This window comes from Lynx rufus, unplaced genomic scaffold (assembly GCF_022079265.1).
Source record: "Lynx rufus isolate CCGP_SWC_20201006 ecotype Redwood Valley unplaced genomic scaffold, mLynRuf1.p SCAF_4, whole genome shotgun sequence".
Taxonomy (NCBI): Eukaryota; Metazoa; Chordata; class Mammalia; order Carnivora; family Felidae; genus Lynx; species Lynx rufus.
The window spans coordinates 17,034,878-17,057,931 of record NW_025814856.1 but is presented as its reverse complement, the minus strand read 5'-3'; the positions used below and the strand labels follow the sequence as shown (position 1 = coordinate 17,057,931).

Below are 23,054 nucleotides of genomic sequence, written 5' to 3'. Positions count from 1 at the left end.
GTTATAAGGCAGAAATGGTCCCTGGTCCAACAGTGTGACAGACCAGTGGCTGGAAAGACTGATCAAGTGCCAATAAACTAGTATCCAGAATATATAAAGAACGCTTGCAACTCAATAATAAAGAGACAAATAAGCCAATTTTTAAAAAATAGGCAAAGTAACTGAATAGACATTTCTCCAAAGATGATAAACGAATGGCTAATAAGTACATGAAAAGATGCTCAACATCATCGGTCAGTAGGGAAATATTCATCAAAACCACAATGAGATACCACTTTGTACCCACTATGATGGCTATAATAAAAAAGGGAGAAAATACCAAGGGTCGACAAGAATGTGAAAAACTTGGAATCCTCATACACTGTCACTGGAAATATAAAATGGTTCGGCTTCTTTGAAAAATAGTCCAGTAGTTTCTCAAAAGGTCACCATATGACCCAGGGATTCCACTCTTAGGTATACACCTGAGGGAAATAAAGACACCTGGCCACACAGAAAATGTGTATAAATGTTCATATCAGCCTTGCTCATAATAGCCTAAAAGTGAAAACAATTCAGATGTCCATTGGTTGATTAATGAATAAGTAAAACATAGTATTTACATCCAATGGAATATTAAATTTAGCTATAAAGAGGAATAAAGTACTAATGCATACAATAACAGGGATAACCCTTTAAAATATCATGCTAAGTGAAAGAAGATAGACACAAAGACTACACATGTATGATTCTATTTATATAAAGTGTCCAGAAAGGACAGAAAGTAGATTATTGGTTGTCTGGGGTGGGGGAAGGGAGGGGGTATGGAGGGAGGAATGAAAAGGGACTGCTGACGAGTACAGGGTTTCTTTTTGGGGTGATGAAAATGATCTCAAACTGATTGTGGTAATGGTTGCACAACTCTGTGAATATACTAAAAACCACTGTACATTTCAAATGGGTGAATTCTGTGGTATGTAAATCATATCTTAATAAAGCTGTTATATATAAATAGAGTTGATAATGTAAATATGATTGTTATATCAGATCATTATAACATATAATTATATATAATAAAGTATTATACACATATACAGTGGACCCTTGAACAATGCAGGGTAAGGGGCACTGACCCTTACTCCCTCGTACAGTCAAAATCTGTGTATAACTTTGGGCTCCCCAAAACTTTACTAATAAGCCTACTTTTGACTGGAAGCCTTACCAATAATGTAAACACTTGATTAACATATATTTTGTATGTTATATGTATTGTGTACTGTATTCTTACAATAAAGTAAGTTAGAGAAAAGAAAATGTTATTAAGAAAATCATGGAGGCGCCCAGGTGGCTCAGTTGGTTAAGCCTCCGACTTCAGCTCAGGTCATGATCTCATGGTCCATGAGTTCAAGCCCTGTGTGGGGCTCTGTGCTGACAGCTCAGAGCCTGGAGCCTGCTTTGGATTCTGTGTCTCCCTCTCTCTCTGCCCCTCCCTGCTCACGCTATGTCTCTCTCTCTCTCAAATAAATAAACATTAAAAAAAAGAAAATCATAAGGAAAAATACATTTACATTTCAATATTGTCCTTATTGAAAAAAATCCACATGTAAGTGGACCCACACAGTTCACTTTGGGCCAAGAGTATGTAAGCTTTTGAAATTAATATAACATTGTATGTTAATTACACTTCAATTAAAAAAAAGAAAAAATATATGGAAGCCTTAATGAAAGTCAGCAGCTTTGAAGGTATCTCAATATAACTGCTTCATGGAAATTTGTAATTTAGAGAGTGTTTTCTAAAACAACTGAGAAGGATTATGAAAGTTGTTATTTACCTATGAAAGGGTAGGGCCAGAATTAAGATCCCCATTTTACATGAGGGAGGGGGTCACAAGTTCCCTATTTCTTCACTTCTTTAGAGAGCAGTATGCATCACAGAAGAACCCGGGCCTTTCTTTTTTTTAAGTTTACTTATTCTGAGGGTGAGTGGAGAGAGAGAGAATCCCAAGCGGACTCCATGCTGTCAGAGCAAAGCCTGATGCATGGCTTCATCTCATGGAACTGTGTGATCATTACCTGAGCCGAAATCAAGAGTCAAATGCTTAACCAACTGAGCCACCTGGGTGCCCCAATCCCAGCCCCTTCTTAGGGATCTGATACTTTCTGTGTGCCAACCAGGGTCTCCTTCATCCTAGCTTTTCCCCCTAAGGTCAGAAGACAGAGCAACTCTTCTGAATGTGTTTTTGTCTTCCAGATTTCCCTCTTCCTGCAGGTGCAGGGGCTCGCCTACAAGAGATGAAGGTGAGCTCTACTTCCTTGGTTCCCAAGAACAGGAATGGGCAGCACGCCAGTTTCCTCGATAGCCCCAGATTTTTCTTCTGAGAGGTGGGGACAGAGGGGGTTGACATGGAATAATATACCACAATAAAATCTGGGTCATCAACCATGTGTTGTGAATCAACCATCAACCATTTCATATGTTCCTGAGCCCTCTTCCCATGCATTATTCCAGTCAGTTCATACTCTCTTGTGGGATAGAAGGCAAATATTTTGAACCATTAAATGGACGAAATCATGGCTCAAATCCAGGTCTGTCCTATGCTGCAGTGGACATTTTTTCAGCTAAGATATGCCAAAATGTACATCCTGCACCCCACACACTAAGGCCCCACAATGTACTCTCTCTGTCCCCTTCCTTCTGTATCTTACCTCTGCTGTGGTGAGTTTGACATCACTAATGTCTGAAGCACCATATATAAGTCACTCGGTAACGTTCATAAGAAAAGTCTAACCTTGAAAGACATTTTCCTTTCTGTAATCCAACAATCACATTTGGTAGTTGATAGGGCAGGGATTTTCATCCTGATGAGTCTTTTAGCTCAGACTGGGGAGTTCACAGATCATATGTTATATTATAATTTATGTTATATTATATTATATTATATTAATTATATTATAGTTATATTATTGGTTAAGTGCCAGTTATAATTTATATTATATTATATTATATTATATTATATTATATTATATTATATTATATTATTATATTATATTATTATATTATATTATATTATATTATATTATATTATATTATATTATAATATTGGTTAAGTGCCAGGGGCCAAACACTGAAGTTGCTAAAGACCCTTCTCTAAACTCCTGGTCTAGCGTTCCTTTTTCAGTCCCCCTCCCCCCATTACCAGTGATGATGGTCAGAGGACCTGGAGTAAAGCATCTGAAGCAGCAATCTGTGTCTCATCTTTAGGTTGAGTGCATCGAGAATATAAATAAGTGCTGGTTTATCTCTTACATCAAGCCAAGTGAACCCATATGTGGCAGTGACCAGGTTACCTACAGTGGTGAATGCCATCTCTGCTCCAAAATTCTGTAAGTCTTGATTTCTCTTCTCCCTTCTGTCTGTCAGGAGGCTAAAGGTAGACAAGATAGGAGTAACCTCCTCAGAACACTTCCTAATAGTTCGATCTTCCCTCCAGAGACTCCTCCATTTCTTCCATCCTTCCCTATGTTCCCAGAAGGGATCTCATTCACACAATGCAGAAACAGAAAGCCACTGAGGTGAGAGTGTTCTGTCTGGCCTGGCTAAGTATCAAGTGGAAAGTTCTCAGTAGCAAGTAGCCACAGGACTCAGATCATGTGATCACAGATGAGGGTTACCCTCAAGCCCCCTCAGGCCAAAGAACAAATGCTGATGAAGAAGAGGAGGAGTGGGCTGGGTGTAGAATCTTCCCAGCTGATGGCTTATTGACCTTTGAATGGATATTATTCTCTCAAATAACTTTCTTTAGCTTCCAATTTTCTTTTACCTTTCATGCTTTAGCTATGTGGTTTAGTCTTTGGCCCCATCATATGTTAGAAGATTTGGGAGACAACCACATGAAACGCCCAATTCTTTGGTCTGAGAGGAATAATAGTGAGGCACCAAAGTTTTTATCACGGAGGCTGCCTTACAGAGGTAATATCTGCTTTCTCCTTTAAGGAGAAAAGCTACACCCCTGGGTAACTAAAATTTAGAGATTAAGTCCAATACTTTAAGAGAGAGAAAAGCAAAGACATGAGAGTAGAAAAAACTTATGTCTTTCTGTTTCCTCTTGTCTTCTTAAAAGAAGAAATAATAATCTTGGTCACAATAAGAGATGTTGAGCTGGGCAGGATTAGACTTTCTTGCATGCCTTGCTGCATAAATATCAAAATTTACACTAGAACCCATAAAACACTTGGTGAGGCAAACAACTTTGGCATCAGCCTCAATCACTGGTATAGACATCTGACAATCAGAATGCACAATCTGGGGAACTTAGACCATCATAGACTCATAGGATGCTAAAACCAAGAGATACTGGAGAGACAGCTTCCAGAGAATTCACACTGACTATATTTTTTGAAATATTTTCTTAGTAGTTAAAATGGGAATTAAAAGTAATTTACTATAATCTAGTTTGGATTGATACATTAATTATGAAAGTATTTTAAAAACTTTGCTCCTATATAGCCCCATGCTTATTCACCCTTCTTTGTGTATCATTATCATGCAAATTATACTTCTATACATGTATGCCCATCAACGTAGATTTGTAATTATTGCTTTAGTTAGTTGTCTTTTAACTCAGGAGAAAAAAGTTTACAGAGAAAAAATACATTTATACTATCTTTTCTATTTTCCTATGTAGTTACCTTTATTGGTTCTCTTTGTTTCTTCATGTGTATTTGAGTTTCTGTCTAGTGTCCTTTCACTTCAGTCTAAAGTACACCGTGACCTGAGCCAAAATCAAGAGTCAGACACACACCTTTATTTCTGAAGACAATACTGTTTGCTGGTTATAGACTCAGTTGACAGTCACTTTCTTTCAGCACTTTATATGATCTTACTGTCTTCTGGCCGTGGTTTCTGATGAGAAATCAGGTGTTAATCCTACAGAGCATCAGAGTATGTGATAATTCATTTCTCTACTGCCTCTTTCAAGATCCCCTCTTTGTCTCATCTTTCCACAGTTTGATAATGATTTGTCCATATGTGGATCTCTTTGAGTTTATCCTATTTTGAGTTTATTGAACTTTTTGGATGTGTACATTAATGCCTTTTAATTAATTAATTAATTTATTTATTTATTTTTAATGTTTTATTTATTTTTGAGGGAGAGAGACAGAGACAGAGCATGAGCATGAGCAGGGGAGGAGCAGAGAGAGAGGGAGACACAGAATCCGAAGCAGGCTCCAGGCTCCGAGCTGTCAGCACAGAGCCCGACGTGGGGCTTGAACTCACGAACCGTGAGATCATGACCTGAGCCGAAGTCGGACGCTCAACCGACTGAGCCACCCAGGCACCCCCTATTAATGCCTTTTTAATCAAATTTTTAATCAAAGTTAGAAAGTTTCAGCCCTTATTTCTTCAAATGTTTTTTTTAATTAAATTAAATTAAATTTATTTATTTATTTTTAGTTTATTTATTTTTGAGAGAGAGAGGGGTGGGCAGGGAGAAAGAGAGAGAGGGAGAGAGAGAATCCTAAGCAGCCTCTCAGTGGCAGAGCCCGATGCAGGGCTCAATGTCATGACTATGAGATCATGACCTGAGCTGAAATCAAGAGTCAGACACTTAAGAGGCACCTGAGTGGCTCAGTTGGTTAAGCATCTGACTTCAAATCAGGTTATGATCTCATGGTTCCTGAGTTCAAGCCCCGTGTTGGGCTCTGTGCTGACAGCTGACAGTTGGGCTCGAGCCTGGAGTCTGTTTCAGATTCTGTGTCTCCTCTCTCTGTGCCCCTTCCTCACTCTCTCTCTCTCTCTCTCAAAAATAAACATTAAAAAAAATTTTTTTTAAAGAGTCAGACACTTAACTGAGCCATCCAGGTGCCCCTTCAAATATGTTTTCTGTCCTCTCCTCTCCTCTCTTTCTGGGACTCCAATATGTTGATACACTTGTTGGTAGCCTCCATTTCTTTGTACCTCTGTTCATTTTTTTCCCCCAAATTTGAACTGGCTTCTTCTTTTACTTGCTATCTGAAGTATTTTGACCCACTCTGCTCATTTTTCATTACTTTTTCTTTCTTTTCCTCAGACTGGACAATATTAATTGACCTATCTTCAAGTTCACTTACTCTTCTGTCTGCTCAAATCTGATGTTGATCCTCTTCAGTGAATTTTTCATTTCAGATAATTACATTTTTACACTTGACCTTAGCCAAAAGGCCAAGAAGCGATCAGATAATTATATTTGTCACTTCAATAATTTCTATTTGGGTTGTTTATGAAATATATTTCTATTGCTTTATTGATATTCTCTATTTGATGAGACATTATTCTCATACTTTCCTTTAGTTCTTTGGACATAGTTTTCTTTAGTTCTTTAAATATATTTAAAATAACTAATTTAAAGGGCACCTAGGTGGCTCAGATCAAATCCTGCATGGGGCTGGCTGCTGTTGACACAGAGCCCACTTCCGATCCTCTGTCTCCTTCTCTCTCTGCCCATCCCCCGCTCATGCTTTCTCTCTCAAAAATAAATAAAACATTAAAAAAATAATTTAAAATCATTGTCTCATAAGTCTAATATCTGGGCTTCCTCAGTGACTGTTTCTATTGATTGCTTTTTATCCTGTGTATGGGCCATACTTCCTTGTTTCTTTGCATACATCACAATTTTTTGTGATTTTAAATAATATGTTGTGGCAACACTGGAAATCAGATTCTCTCCATTCTCCAAGGTTCGTTGCTATTGCTGTTTGTTGTTGCTGCTGCTATTTATTAGTTTAATGGTTTCTGGAATAATTCTGTGAAGTCTGCCTTCTTTGTCATGTATGGTCACTGACAAGTCCTACTCAATTATCTTAGTGGTCTCATAGGGATTAGACAAAATTTTCCTCAAATGGTTGGAACCAATAAATCTCCCAGTTTTTGCCAACAAAAACATTGTATGTGTTGAGGAATGTCTTCAACACTTAGCCTTTGCTTCCTGCTTTTGGAGAGCTTCAAGATTAGCCAGAGGTGAGAGCTTAAGGCCTTCTCGGGTCTTTCCTGATCATGCACATAGCCCTACACATGTTCATGGTCTTCTAGATTCCCGGGAATTTCTTAGTGCTTTTCAAAACCTCCTATGGATATCTCATTCCTCCACCTTTACTTTTAAGCTTTTGGTTGGCTTATTGTTTTCCTCCAACTGCTATCCACCATAAGACAGCCACGATACTGAAACATTGCCTCTGATTGTTTTCAACAAATGCTCCCAGGGGAAAAGGCTGTTCACACTGGGGTATCTCTGAGTTAGGTCAAACAAAAACAGCTCTCCAAGTGGGTCTTCTAGAGAATCATCAGACAGGTCAAGGAATGACAATTCTTTGGTAATGGTACTCTGAAGGAGTTCCCAAACCATCTTGTCCCCTCTAGGTGCTGCCGGGCTGCTTGTTTTCACTATGATACAGAGCTGTTGTTTTTTAATACTACTATAGATCTGAGATCCCATTTCCATTTTTGCAAGGGAAAAAAAAGCCATTGGTACATAGACTTTGTAGATTGCTTTGGGTATATGGACATTTTGACAATATTCAGTCTTCCAACCCATGAGCATGGGGGAGGCTTCCATTTATTAAGACATTTTCTTTCAGAAATGTTTTGTAGTTTGTGGTGTACAAGTCTTTCACCTACTGGGCTAAATTTATTCAGAGGTATTTTATTTTTTGGATGCTATTGTAAATGGAATTGTTTTATTAATTTTATTTTCAGATTGTTCACTGATGCTGTATAGAAACACAACTGACTTTCATGTGTTGGTCTGTACCCTGAAACAATCTAATTATTAGCTTTAGTAGTTTTTATATGAATTTTTTGGGATTTTCTATATGTAGAATCATGTCCTCTTCAAACAGAGATAGTTTTACTTCTTCTTTCCAATTTGGATCACTCTACCTACCACAGCTTTATTGAGGTAAAACTGACAAATAAAATTTTGGATGCCTTTAATTTCTCTTTCTTGCCTAAAGCTCTGGCTAGAACTTTTAGCATAATGTTGAGTATCAGTGGTAAAAGTAGGTATCCTTGTCTTGTTCCTGATCTTAGAAAGAGATCTTTCAAGGGTACCTGGGTGGTTCAGTCGGTTAAGCATCTGACTTCATCTCAGGTCATGATCTTGCAGTTTGTGGGCTCGAGCCCCAATTCGGGCTCTGTGCTAACAGCTCAGAGCCTGGAACCTGCTTTGGATTCTGTGTCTCCCTCTCTCTCTCTGCCCCTCCCTCACTCATGCTCTGTCTCTCTCCCTCTCAAAAATAAACATTAAATTTTTTTTAATAAATAAACATTAAAAATTTTTTTAAAAAATAATGAGAGACCTTCCAGTCTTTCACCATTGAGTATGATATTTGTTGTGGGGTTTTCATAAGTGTTCTTTATAATGTTGAGGAAGTTCCCTTCTAGTCTTTCTTTTTCTGAGTGTTTTTATTATGAAAAAGTGTTGAATTTTGCCAAATACTATGAGGGTTTTGTTAAATGTCAATTGAGAAGAACAGGTCCTTTTTACCTCCTTCATTCTATTAAGTGATGTTATTGCATAGATATGGTTGATATTTTTAGGTTGAACCACACTGCACTCTTGGGATAAATCTTGCTTGGTCATAGTGTGTACTTCTTGTAATATGCTGTTGGATTCAGTTTACTAGTATTTAGTTGAGAATTTTTGCATTTATATTCATAATGGATATTGGCCTATAGTCTTTTTAATTTTTTTTTGAATGTTTATTTTTGAGAGAGAGACAGAACATGAACGGGGAAGGGGCAGAGAGAGGGAGACACAGAATCCAGAGCAGGCTCCAGGCTCTGAGCTGTCAGCACAGAGCCCAACTTGGGGTTCGAACTCCCAAACTGTGAGATCATGACCTGAGCTGAAGTTGGACACTTAACCAACTGAGCCACCCAGGCACCCCTATAGTCTTGTTTGTGTGCGTGTGTGTGATGTCTTTATCTTTGCTATCACGGTAATTCTGGCTTCATAGAATGATTAGAAAGTATTTTTTCCTCTTCTATTATCTGGAAGAATTTGAAAAGAACTGGCATTCTCTCTTAAATGTTTGGTAGTATTCACTAATGAAGATATTTGGTCTTGAACTTTTCTTTGTTAAGAGGTTTTTTTCATTGCTGATTCAAGCTCTTTACTTGATATAGATCTTGAGATTTTCTCTTTCTTGAGTCAGTGTAGGTAATTTGTGTTTCTAGGAATTTGTCCATTTCATCCAGGCTATCTAATTTGTTGACACTTGTTCATAGTATTCCTTAAAAATCATTTTTTATTTATGTAAGGTCAGTAATAATGCCTTAACTTTCATCAAATTCATACCTTAATTTTATTGTACATTCTCTTTATGATACCCTGTATTTCTACTTAAATATTCAAGATGATTTTGAATTTTCTATATTTGATTTAATGCTAAGTATGTTTTGTACATCCAGTATCTTTGACAAACAAACATCTATAACAACAGGTATTCTAAAATACTTGTTACAGGGGTGCCTGGCTGGCTCAGTCGGTGGAGCATGTGACTCTTAATCTTGGGGTTGTGAATTCAAGCCCTAAGTCGGGTATGGATATTACTTAAAAATAAAATCTTATTTTAGAATTTTTAAAAAATTTTTGTTTATTTTTGAGAGAGAGAAAGAAAAAGAATGAGCAGGGGGAGGGGCAGAGAGAGAGAGAATCCCAAGCAGGCTTTTGTGCTCTCAGTGCAGAGCCCAACACGGAGCTCGATCCCATGAACTGTGAGATCATGACCTGAACTGAAATCAAGAGTTGACGCTTAAACAACCGAGCCACCCAGGATCCCCAAAATTAAATCTTAAAAAAAAAAAGAAATAAAATAAAATATTTGTTACATAAGAATTCACTATAAGCAGAGTGTTTTTCCTTCTCAAATTTAGCTAAAGATTATCAAAGAAAATTTAGTCATAATGTATAATATGCCATAAAGTAAAAAATGATCATTTCAAAATATAATTCTTTCAGATATGAAGGGCTAAACATAACTAAACTGTATGATGGACCTTGTGTAAGTAAAGTCACTTTCATTCTTCACTTTTAGGAATAAATCAGATATACTGATATGTTGTAGAGAGTTTTAAATGTTTTGTTATAAAAACTTTCAAGCATAAAACTAGATACAACAGTAAATATCATATGCCTATTACATCAATCCAACCAAGTACAAAGTGTTTACCACATTTCCTTCCTTTATAATTTCTTCTTTCTTTGCTTAGGTATATTAACACATGGCTTGGACATCATGTCATTTCACTCTCAGAAGTGTGGACATTTCCTTACATGCCCATAATTCTGTTATCACACCTAATTAGTTCCCTGTCATCTTCTAATATGTACTTCATGTTCAAATTTTCCCAGCCATCTCAAAAATAATACCTGCTGGGGAAATAAAAGTATTTTAGCCTAATAACTCAGTAGTAAAGAACATCCAGTCCATCCTTTCTGTTCCCTGTCATGCCCAATTTCTGGGATATTGACAAAAGACATTAATTGGAACATGAAAGGTTATTCTGCGATGAATGGATCAGGTCTTGCTTAGCTCTGGTCTAGATATTGTGTCTTTGACCTTAGAGTCATAAGGCCAAAGCAAGAACTCGGCTGATGCCATAGAGATCATTGTAGAATTATGAGGCATATAAATAAGACTGGAGAGGGGCCCCCGGGTGGCTCAGTCAGTTAAGCGTCTGACTCTTGGTTTCAGTTCAGGTCATGATCTCATGGTTCATGAGTTTGAGCCCTGCATCAGGCTCTGTGCTGATGGCCTAGAGCCTACTTGCAATTCTGTCTCCCTCTCTCTCTGTCCCTCCCCTGCTTGCTATCTATGTCTCTCAAAATAAATAAGAGAGACTCTTTAAAAAAAAAGAGAGAAATAAAACTGAAGAAAATCATCTTGGAACAAAATATGAAGAAGGTTGAAGGTAAAACAGGTAAAATGATTACATGCTTTTGTAATAACTCTATGACAATATCTTTTAATATAATCTCAGTGACAAGTTGACAAGGCTCAACTGATGTATATAGACCACCATACATGTTACTTGGGGAAGGCCTATAACCCGAAAATTCTCTAGTTCCACTAGAGAGAAATCATGGTGGCAGGTTTGGGGGCAGCCTGGGTAAGACTAGTCTAGAAATCAACTGGTACACTGTGGAAGGTGTCTTCATGGAGTTACATGCAATTTTCAGAATAAATCAGATATACATTTAGAAGTATGAGTAGATCTCAAAATACTGCACTGAGAGAAAAAGCAACAGAAGGAATAATACAAGTGACACCATACCGTTATATAAACTAAAAATAACACAAACGATATATATTTTATACAAATACATAAACAAAAAGAGATACACTGAACTCATTAAAATCATTGGCTATAGTGTGGGGAGAAAGAGAGGAAACAAATAAATGAATGAATAGTGGCCCCTCCCCACAGCCCTTTCCCAAAGCACAATGGAAACTGTTTTTGACAGGATCACCAAAAAAATAACAATATCCTTGACAGGAAGACCAACAATGATCACTGATTGATTGCCAACCATGTACCCTGCACTGTGTCACATGCTTTGCCTATATCTACTCCCCTGTGCTTCTACAACCCCCGCCATGAGGAAGGTATTGCTATTAGCTATGTTTCATAATGAAAAATGGAGAGGTCCACAGAGGGATGTGACTTGCCCAAGGATACACAGCTAGGAACGGGAAGGACCGAGTCCTGAACCTGGCTAGTCAGCCTCCAGACCCTGTTCTTTAACACCACTTTCTGTGCTGCCCATGGCACCCCATGTGCCTCTGACTTCGACTCTACTCCACTCCAACTTCCTCCTCCTCTACCCTCCACCTTTCTGCCCCATGGCTCTCCTGGGGTCCAAAGACTCACATAGGCACCTGCATCCTTAGCTCTCCTCATCTCTTCCCACTTCCACTCTGTGCTTTTGTTCTCCAGTGAAATTAGAAGGTCTCTAGTCTGCCTTAATTCGCAGAATAATTGTTTAGCATTCCTCCTATAGGACTATGGGTGTAGTTATTAATGTGGTACTTTTTCTCTTCATTTTCCCAAATTTGATTTCTCTAAGCAGGTATTTCCTTTGCAGGAAAACTCCTGAACTTTACCATGAAGAATTACAGAACTTGCTGAATCACCAGATGATCAAGGGGAACATAATGGCTGCCACTTCAAGTATTACTCCCTGTAGAAGAAAATGCTGGCACTGGAGGAAACCAATGGTTAGAGGATCAAACTCCTTAAGATTTTGCTTCTTCGATAAATGATTCTCAGTAGAAAATATGGCTGGCAAACACTTCTCTTGGTTAATAAGAATATGTTAAAAATATCAACTATTCTGTGTTCTCATCCCAAAACTACATGACTTATGCCTCGGGGTCCCTCTGTTCTTGTATAGATTGTGAGCAAATGACCACAGAAATCTAAACAAGGGGATAGATACCTCAAGGGCAGCTCTATTTATAACCTGAGGGCTCTCCGGTCATTACCGAGCTGAATGTGTCATGTGAGTGATGTGGCTTTCAATACACCAGGATCTGGTTTGAGAAATTAACAACCATAACATAAAAGAGAGACTACTATTCAAAGAATACGTATTGAGTGCTTGCTTCGGCAGCACATAAACTAAAATTGGAACGATGCAGAGGAGATTAGCATGGCCCCTGTGCAAGGATGACACACAAATTCATGAAGCTTTCCATATTTTTTGGAAGCCAATTTGACAATAAATTATATTTTAAAAAATGAATAAATAAATAAAACAACAAAAAAAGAAAATATATTGAGCACAATACTTGGAGTAATGCCTGGCCACAGTAAGGTTTCTAAATAAATACTCTACAAGCACTAACTTCTCTATCTCACGATAAACTTAGGAAGTATACCCCCATTTTAATGACAAAGGAACCGAGGCTTAGAGAGTTTCACATAATTCCACAGTGAAGATTCTACTAGAATAAACTGCATAGATCCTTATATAAAACATACAGTTAGGGTCCTAGGGAAACACATACACACACACACACACACACACACACACTGAGAAAGGATGAGGAAATACATGCTTATGTTAATATGTTTATTTCTTATGCTTTTGCACTTTCCTAAAATTATAAACTGAAGACTAATGATATCACTCAGGACTAAGGACATTTACTCAACATAATCTAGAAGTTACAGTCATTTGCTCCAATTTCTTCTCACTTCTTAGGACACAGCATAACAAGAATGAAAAGAATAGAGTGAGAGTCTTATCAGAAGTTCTTAAATGAACCCCAGGCAGCATGCATTAATAAATTAAAAAGCCTCCCAAACTCAGAAATTCTAATGCAAAACCAGAATTAGGAACCATCTGACTCAATTATCTTCTTGAGGTCCCATGCAACACAGAGATCCTACAACTCTAAAGAGAAAATTATTTATATCTGATGGCACTATTTGCTCAGTGTGGATATGTCTTTTCTTCAGATATGAGAGACTGAAAGTGTCTATAGAAATAAAAGAGGTGGACAGAGATTTAATATGAGGGTGAAATTGTTTAAGGGGGAAAGAGGAGATGAGAAGAAGAGACAAAGTGGAAACCTCCACTGAACTCATGCTGGTGGGTTCAAATCTGCTTCAACATGACCTGCACACATACATAAAATGACATTTGTATGATGATAACACCACAAAGGAAGAGGTAGATGGAGCTATATAGAAGCAATATTGAGCATTAAAATTAAGATGGAATTAACATGCACTAGATTGTTATAAATTAAGATGTTAATTGCAATCCCTAAGGCAATCACTAAGGAACTAACTAAAAAAATATAGTAAAAGAAATGACAAGGGAATGAAAATAGTACACTCAAAAATATTTAACATACAAGAAAAATCAATAATGGAAGAATAGAAGAACAAAAAAGACAGATAGAAAACAAATAACAAAATGACACAGGACAATCTTACCTTATCCACAGCTATGTGAACATTAACATCAAAAAGAGATTGGCAGAATGAATAAAAACACAATCCAATTAGATGCTGTCCACAAGAGATACATTTTTAATTTTTTTTTAATGTTTATTTTTGAGAGAGAGAGAGAGAGAGAGAGAGAGACACAACAAAGTAGGGGAGGGGCAGAGAGAAAGGGAGACACAGAATTCGAAGCACGCTCCAGGCTCTCAGCTGTCAGCACAGAGCCTAACGCAGGGTTGAACTCATGAACTGTGAGATCGTGACCTGACTCTTAACCGACTGACCCACCCGGGTGCCCCAAGAGATACATTTTGGATTCTAAGACACAAATAGGTTGAAAATAAAGGATGAAAAAAGATGAGCCATGCAAACAGTAACAAAAAGAAACCTGGAGTGGCTATACTACTATCAAACAAAACAGAATTTGGACAAAAACTGTTACCAGAGACAAAGGATTTAAAAAAATTTTTTTTTCTTTTTTAATTTGAGAGAGAGCGCTCGTGCAAGTGGGAGATGGGTAGAAGGAGAGGGAGAGAGAGAATATTAAGTAGGCTCCATGCCCAGCATAGGGCCGGACGTGGGGCTCAATCTGACAACACTGGGATTGTGACCTGAGTCAAAACCAAGAGTCAGATGCTTAATTGACTGAGGCACTCAGGCGCCCCCCCAGGATATTTTATAATGATCAAAGAATCAAACCATCAAGAGGGCATATAAATATAAAAATTTTTGCAACTAAAATTGAGCCCCAAAAATTCATGAAGCCAATTAGAGAGAAATAGACAATTCCACAATAATAGCTGGAGATTTTGGGGCACCTGGGTGGCTCAGTCAGTTAGGTGTCCGACTTCGGCTCAGGTCGTGATCTCACGGCTTGTGAGTTCAAGCCCCGCGTCGGGCTCTGTGCTGAAGGCTCAGAGCCCGGAGCCTGTTTAGGATTCTGTGTCTCCCTCGCTCTCTGCCCCTCCCCCGCTCACACTCTGTCTCTCTGTGTCTCTCAAAAATAAGCATTTAAATAAATAAATAAATAAATAAATAAATAAATAAATAAATAAATTTTAAAGCGCATACCAGCCAATGCAGCAATACTTCCAAGGGTGTAAAACACTGCAAAAATCTTTAAAAAAATAAAAATAATAATAGTAGCTGGAGATTTCAACATCCCCTTTTCAATCCTGGATAGAGCAACTAAGCAGAAGATCAAAAGTAAAGTAGAAGACTTGAATAACTATAACTATACAGACATCACAGACCCCACTAGACATCTACAGAACACTTCATACAACAATAGCAGAATTACACATATTTCTCAAGTGCATGTGAAATATTCTCCAGGATAGACTATATCCTGGACCATTAAAAATGTCCAATAAATTTAAAAAGATTGAAATCATACAAAGTATGTTTTCTGATCACAATGGACTAAAATTAGAAATCAATAGAAGGAAATACCTAAGACATAGCTAACAAAATTATTGGCAAATACCTAACAAACCTATGTATACATTTGCCTTCCAAGCCAGTAATCTCACTCCTCTAAGAATCTACCACTCTGAAGAGACACCTCTGTACAAAAATATATATGTGTGAGGTGCCTGGGTGGCTCAGTTGGTTGAGCGTCCAGCTTTGGCTCAGGTCATGATCTCACGGTTTGAGTTTGAGCTCCACGTCGGGCTCTGTGCTGACAGATCAGAGTCTGGAGCTGCTTTGGATTCTGTGTCTCCCTCTCTCTCTGCCCCTCTCCTACTCCTCTGTCTCTCAAAAATAAATAAATGTTAACGATTAAAAAAAATGTGTGTGTGTGTGTGTGTGTGTGTGTGTGTGTGTGTGTAGTTATTCACTGCAGCATTGTTATTGCAAATTACTAAAAACAACCTAAATGTCCATGTATAGGAGAGTGGTTAAATACACTATAGTACATCACACAATAAACAGCAAGGCAACTGTAAAAGTGAATTAGAAAGATATCTATGAGCTGATATGCAGTGTTTTCCAGGGCATTCTGTAAGTGGAGAAAGCAAAATGCCAAAGAGTATCTACACTACACTACACTTGTGTAAGAAAGAAGGGGATAAAATAAAATACATCTGTATCTGCTCATTTGTGCAAAGGGAATACAGAGAGGGTAAACTAGAAACAAAAAAAAAAGGTTGGTTACCTGTAGGGAGTAGGTGGGGAAATGACGGAAAGAAATGGGGAATGGGAACAAGACAGTAGGAATGAGGGGGGAGTAGCACTTCTCTGAGCGTATCTTTTTTGGTACAGTTCTCTTAAAACCACAGTTATGGTTCACATACACAAAAATAAACAATTAAACCCAACCAGGATGTGGGGAACTCAAAATGGAATACAAACACTAACCACTGCACTATCTGTGCAAATATTTGTTAATATTTCTGTATATTTCCCACACTGAAGGGATAGGGAAGAAGACAACCAACCTAAGTAACTTTGTAGATCAGTATCTTGACTGGCTACTGTAAGGCTAAAGACAACAAGAATTCTACATAAACACTGCATTCCAGTTGGTAACTGGTGAGGGAGAAGATGCCAGATTTCGTGGGGGACAGAACAGATTTGAGATGAGGATTGCATTTGAAGAGTAGATGTGCTGTAGGCAATTGGGAGTGGCTGGAGCTCCAAAGAATGTCAGGGAGAGCCCTCCACCCTCACCTAATAGATTGGTCTTTACTTCTACCTTAAGAAATGACTCCTCTGGAGGCTCCATTCAAGAGAAATGGAACTCTAATCCAAACAGCAGTAGAGGACAACTCACTTCTTTTGCCTGGAGATGTTTTGTTTTACTTAGCAATTTGTAGAGTCATATTTATTAGCCAGTCGGTAGGAGACATTTATTTATCGTAGCTGCCAACAAGCTGTAGTTGTTTAGACTACAGTCTACAGTTCATTCTTGGTCTTTTATGACATTTATTTACTTAAGTGACATAGCCTTTCCTTTATGGCTTTTAGACCATATCTTCTTGGGAAAGTCTCCTCACCATGAAGGATATAAACATATTTTCCTAAATTTCATTCCAACATTTTCATCATTTTACCCATTTAAAGCCAGGCAGAATTTAGCATGTATTTGTTTGGAGTTAGTCTGTTTCCTTCCAGATGGATCCTCAACCTTATTGAACATTAACCTTTTCTGTGGAATGCCATTGACTTTTATGTATACCTGTACTTCACTATTTGATGAAAGTGGATTTATAAAAAATTATTTTTGTAAGACAAGTCTATACCCAACCATTCTTTTTTTAAAAAATGGAGCACCTAGGTGGTTCAGTTGGTTGAGCATCCAACTTCAGCCCAGGTTATGATCTCAACAGTTCGTGAGCTGGAGCCCCAGATCCTCTGCCCTCCCACCCCCCTTCTCTGATCCTCTCCCGCTCACTCATACTCTCTCTCTCAAAAATAAATAAACATAAAAAAATAAAAATAATTTTTAGGGGTGCCTAGGTGGCTCAGTCGGTTGAGCATCCAACTTCGGTTCAGGTCATGATCTCACGGGTTCATGAGTTTGAACCCCGCATGGGTGTCACTGCTGTCAGTGCAGAGCCTGCTTTGGATCTTCTGTTCACCCCCCTCTCAGTCCCTCCCCTGATCATCCTCTCTCTCTCAAAAATAAACATTTGTAAAAGAATAAAAATATTTTTTTACTGGTTTTAAAATATTTATTCTTCTGCATACAAGACCTTCATTCTAAAAGCTTTGCCCATGACTGATGTAATCCTATTCCAACACCACAATTTAAATTATTGTAGCTTTATATTTAATATCTAAGCGTTACCTCATTACTACTATTTCTGAACATTTTCTTGCCTGTTTTTTTCTGTCATCTTTAAGAATATTTTTGGGGGGTGCCTGGATGGCTCAGTTGGTTAAGTGTCCAACTCTTAATTTCAGCTCAGGTCAGGATATCATGGTCAGGAGCCCACTGGGCTCTGTGCTGACAGCACGGAACCTGCTTGGGATTCTCTCTCTCAAAATAAATAAAATATTTTTTAAAAAAGAATATTTTCTTAAATATTCCCCAATCTCATTTGGAATATTGATTATAATTGCCTGGATGGTGCTTGAAATGCTCTGTATCTTGATCTGGGTGATGGTTACTCACACGCACATATATATATTTAAATTTATTTTGTTTTACATTTACTTATTTTTGAGAAACAGAGTGAGACAAAGCGTGAGCAGGGGAGGGGCAGAGAGAGAAAGAGACACAGAATCCGAATCAGGCTCCAGGCTCTGAGCAAGCAGTCAGCACAGAGCCTGATGCGGGGCTCGAACCCACAAACTGTGAGATCATGACCTGAGCCGAAGTCAGACGCTCAACCGACTGAGCCACCCAGGCGCCCCTACATATATATATTTAAAAGCTGCATACTTAAGATTTGTTCACTTTGCTGTATGCATAACTGCATAAAAATTTTAAAATAAACATATTTTTGATACTTTTTTTCATTTTGAGAAATCTCTGCTCTTATTTTTAACTCTGCTTTTTTTTTTTTTAATTTTTTTTTTCAACGTTTATTTATTTTTGGGACAGAGAGAGACAGAGCATGAACGGGGGAGGGGCAGAGAGAGAGGGAGACACAGAATCGGAAACAGGCTCCAGGCTCTGAGCCATCAGGCCAGAGCCTGACGCGGGGCTCGAACTCACGGACCGAGAGATCGTGACCTGGCTGAAGTCGGACGCTTAACCGACTGCGCCACCCAGGCGCCCCTAACTCTGCCTTTTAAATAAATTTTGTGTTTAGTTTGCTTATTTTTTATAACTTGTAGAGATGGAGGCTTTGATGATTTTTCAGCTTTCTTCTCAAATATATGTATTTTAGGTTTTAGCAGTGTCCTTCAATTTAAAGCAAATTACGCCTAAGTACAATGTACATACAGAATTCACATAACCATAAGCAAGATGAAGCACCTCCTCAGTACTGTTCTTAGTAAATGTTTTCTATTACTATTGTTACTTGTCCTTTGTCTCTTATGTATGGGCACCCTAGTGGTGGGGAAGGGGTTGGAAATGGGAGAAAGGGGAGGCTTCTGGGATTCCATCTTTATTAGAGCATGTATTTTTTTTTTTTTCTTTTGTCTTCTCACAGGGTTCCCATGGGGAAAATTTGTGCCTGTTTCTTGAAGTTTAGTTCATGTCAGGGTCTGGAATTTAGGGAAAGAGCTGGTTTATATAGGGTTCCTGTCTTTTGTCCAGCTGGGTTGTTAGCTGGTTTCTGGGAGTCTCCCTGGAGTCCTGATGATTGTTCCAGGGAAACTGGGGGAATGGTAATGCTATCTATGGCTCTTATCTCCTGGATCATGGTGGTCATTACATTGCTGTTTCTTTTGCTGTGTGTCCTAGAGCAAGGGCTTTACCGAGCCATCCGTGTCTGAGAGTTTTGCAACTTACTAAGGACAGATGTCTTCCATCATGGGTCTAGGATGACCAGCTGACCTGCTGTGTTGGGACGGAGGTATGGTCAGAATGACTGGGGCTTTCACTGTCCATCTTCTGAGATTTGAAGTTTTGTTCAGACTTGCTGGCAGGCTACCACATCCTGTATTTAGGGAAGTTTTCCTGGCTTCCCCACATACCGCCCCCCCTCCCCCCGGCTTTCTAGGAGTCTTATTGCTTCATATTCTGTGCCTGGTCAATTAACTTGCTGACACTCATTCACTATGTGCTTTACCCTATGCACAGTTTGAGTTGCTGCAATTCCCCTTGTCTGTGGCTCATGGTAGGGTGAAATACTTTTCATTTGTGGAGTCAGGGTTGGGAGTCTGGGGACCCTGGATATTAGCGATTTATGGGTGAGGGTTTAGAGGTCAGAATCTATGAGTCAGGATTTAGGGATTAAAGGTTGAGATTAGGGCAGGATTAGGAGGTTAGAAGACAAATGTCAGGGCCTCAGGATCTAGAACCAGGTCTAAGGTTAAAGTCTGAGAAGTTCAGGGACTAGGGCTTGGGTTACAGTTGGAAAGTAGTGTCAAAGGAGTTAAGGTTAGAGGGGGACTGGGGGTGGATTAGATGTTAGGGCTGTGGCAAAGGCCTAACGTTTAGGACCTGAGTTTAAGGACCAAAGGTTACAAGGTCAGTGTCAGAAGAGAATGAGTCAGGGTCAGAAGAGCTAGGGTTAGATTACAAGAGTCAAATCACTGTCAGTGATGGGGCTAGAGGTCAGGATAAAGGATTTAGAATCACAGTTAGGTGCTAGGGTTGGGATTCGTTGGGGTTAGGGAAGCAGGGTGAGGGTCACTTCCTCTTTTTCCTTGCTGTGGGCAGATTCTCCAGTCAGAAGGAAGGCATTAGGTTCTATGGTCACATAAGCCCTAAGCCCCAGGGGATAGATGTCAAGGTTTCATGCTAACTATTCCATTGCATCCCACTTGATCATGGCAACACTGGGCCCTGAGGCTCAAGGGGTCAGTAGGAGAGAGATGCCGAACTCTGTCTCCTGCGGGCACTTCCTCATATCTGAAAGTCAGACTCTAGAGTCCCCTTTACTTGGCTCAGGGGATCACCTTTCCTCCTCCAAAGCAATCTGCACACACACTTTCACATAGAAGTATCTACACATGCAGGGAGGACACACAAGGATTAGAGGGCTCCTAGCCAGATTTTCCTCTCTTTAATAAAGCCAGAAGAAAGGCTGGGCTAGAGCAACAAAGATAGGTACAAGTCCTGAGGGAAAACTGAGAAGGGTTATGAGAAAGAGAATGCTGGGAGAGGGTGTTACTTTAGATCGTGAAATCTGGCCAGGCCTCTCTGCGGAGGACACAATGCTGAGTGAACCAAGCAAATATTGGGTAAAAGAGTGTTCAGGCAGAGTGAGAACCTCCTGTGGTGGTCTTGAGGTGGCAACAAGGCAGTGGAATGATAAGCATGAAGGAAGAGTGGATTGTGAAGGAATATTGGTCAGCAAAAGCCAAGTCACGTGGTGCTTTAAGGGCCATGGCAAGGAGTTTGGCTCTTGTTCTTAGTAGAGCAGCAAAAAATGGCAGTGCTTCAGGCAGGAGAGTGATGGGACCAGTTTTATGCATGAAAAAGATCTGAGGGCGCCTGACTGGCTGGCAGTGGAGTGTGCAACTCTTGACCTCAGGGTTGTGAGTTCAAGCCTCACGTAGGGTATAGAGATTAAAAATGTGTTTTTGAAAAAATAAAAAGATCAATCTGATGGCTATATGAGAAACAAGCCACGGAAGGGTAGGGATAGACAGTACACAAAGAGAGGAAGCTGGCTTGGGCTAGGAGATGGCCAGAGGTGATCAGGTGTAACCTACAGCTTAAGGTTAAAGAGACAGGTTTGCTGAGGGATTGTTGAGGGGAGGCAAAAAAAAAAAAAAAGAAAAGAAACTAAGAATCATGCCTGAGTTTTTGGAAAATTGGATGGCTGGCAGGAGTGGATCTCAGAGGATCGAAAGTTCTGTTTGTAACATTTACAGCAAAAGAAAAAATACACACATCATATAAAAAGTGAATGCGAAGGTATTTAAGTATATTTTTTAATGGAAAATTTTTGTTTTGGCAGTTTTTTTTTTTAACGTTTATTTATTTTTGAGACAAAGAGAGACAGAGCATGAACAGGGAAGGGGCAGAGAGAGAGGGAGACACAGAATCTGAAGCAGGCTCCAGGCTCCGAGCCATCAGCCCAGAGCCCGACGCAGGGCTCGAACTCACAGACCACGAGACCGTGACCTGAGTTAAAGTCGGATGCTTAACCAACTGAGCCACCCAGGCGCCCCTGTTTTGGCAGTTTTGAATAGAGATAGTGATTCAAAGTTAGACAGAAACTTCTATCAACATTTTTTGTTCTCTAAAGTAAATGTTCTCTCAGTTATGATCCACTTGGTTTGTGAATATTGTAAACTTGACTAAACTAATCCTTGGGACTCATTCTCCTGATTAAACAGGTCAGTGAATAAACTGGATATGAAATGGGCTCCAAATATTTTAAACAGTATCCAGGATTCTCTTGCTTTTTGGCATTCTCTGCTGCCTAATATTCAGGGGTCTAAATACCGCTATACAGCCATTGCCCCCAAACAACATTCAAGTCATGTTGCTACCTTGGAAGGAGACCAAAGCTCTCAGGGCCAATTTGGATTAGAGCTGAGTCTGGTTAAAAGGGAGAAGCTCAGAGATTCTGACAAGGGAAACAGCACAGACCTGGCCTGAAGATGATACTGCTTACAAAGGACACTGATAGATATTATTTATGCAGAGACAGCCTGACACAGACACCTCATCTGAACTCCTGAGGTCTTCTGGAGAACCCGTAAGCAAGTGAAGTTGTGTTATTTTGTAATCCATCCAGTTGCCTCAAGGAAGAATACTGGCTTCTTTGTTGGCTGCCAGCTGGTCAGCAGTTTACCCACAGGAAACAAAAGCCACAATTTTGACACAATCTGCAGTTTTTCCTTCTCTCTGTACCCTTTCTCTTACATGTTTTTGCTTTTGCCAGATTAAATCAATCACTGTTTTCCTTTATATACAAGGGGTTTTTTAACGTTTATTTAAGTAATCTCTACACCCAGCATGTGCTTCAAACTCACAACCTTGAGATCAAGAGTTGCCTGCTTTTGGGGCACCTGGGTGGTTCAGTTGGCTAAGCATCCGACTTTGGCTCAGGTCATGATCTCACCGTTTGTTGGTTCGAGCCCCATGTTGGGCTCTGTGCTGACAGCTCGGAGCCTGGAGCCTGTTTTGGATTCTGTGTCCCTTCTCTCTCTGCCCCTCCCTCCACTTGCACTCTCTCTCTCTCAAAAATGAATTAAATGTTAAAAAGTTAGGAAAAAAAAAAAAAGAGTTGCCTGCTTTTCCAACAGAGCCAGCCAGTCACCCCCTTTATATACATACATAAAGTCTGAAAAAATTTAAGTTTATTTTAAGACAGAAAGCGAGCAGGGGAGGGGCAGAGAGGGAGGGAGAGAGAATCCCAAGCAGGCTCCGCACCCATGGGGCTCGAACCCATGAACTGTGAGATCATGACCTGAGCCAAAATCCAGAGATGGACACTTATCCAACTGAGGCAACCAGGTGCCCCAATATACATAAAGTTTTTATACTATTCTTTGACAA

General features: G+C 39.3%; 1 protein-coding gene and 1 non-coding gene across 2 annotated transcripts; both read left to right on the top strand.

Annotated features, from left to right (window-relative positions):
* The first annotated feature begins 217 nt into the window (after window positions 1-217).
* On the top strand, window positions 218-10,053 carry SPINK8 (serine peptidase inhibitor Kazal type 8 (putative)). The gene is made up of 4 exons (XM_047095184.1): window positions 218-233; window positions 2,249-2,277; window positions 3,242-3,363; window positions 9,978-10,053. Exons 1-4 carry the CDS (start codon window positions 218-220, stop codon window positions 10,051-10,053), a joined length of 243 nt encoding a protein of 80 aa, XP_046951140.1.
* A 2,563-nt stretch (window positions 10,054-12,616) lies between these two features.
* On the top strand, window positions 12,617-12,723 carry LOC124525306 (U6 spliceosomal RNA). Its single transcript, XR_006965490.1, has one exon. It is a non-coding gene; the product is annotated as a U6 spliceosomal RNA (small nuclear RNA).
* Window positions 12,724-23,054: the final 10,331 nt, after the last annotated feature.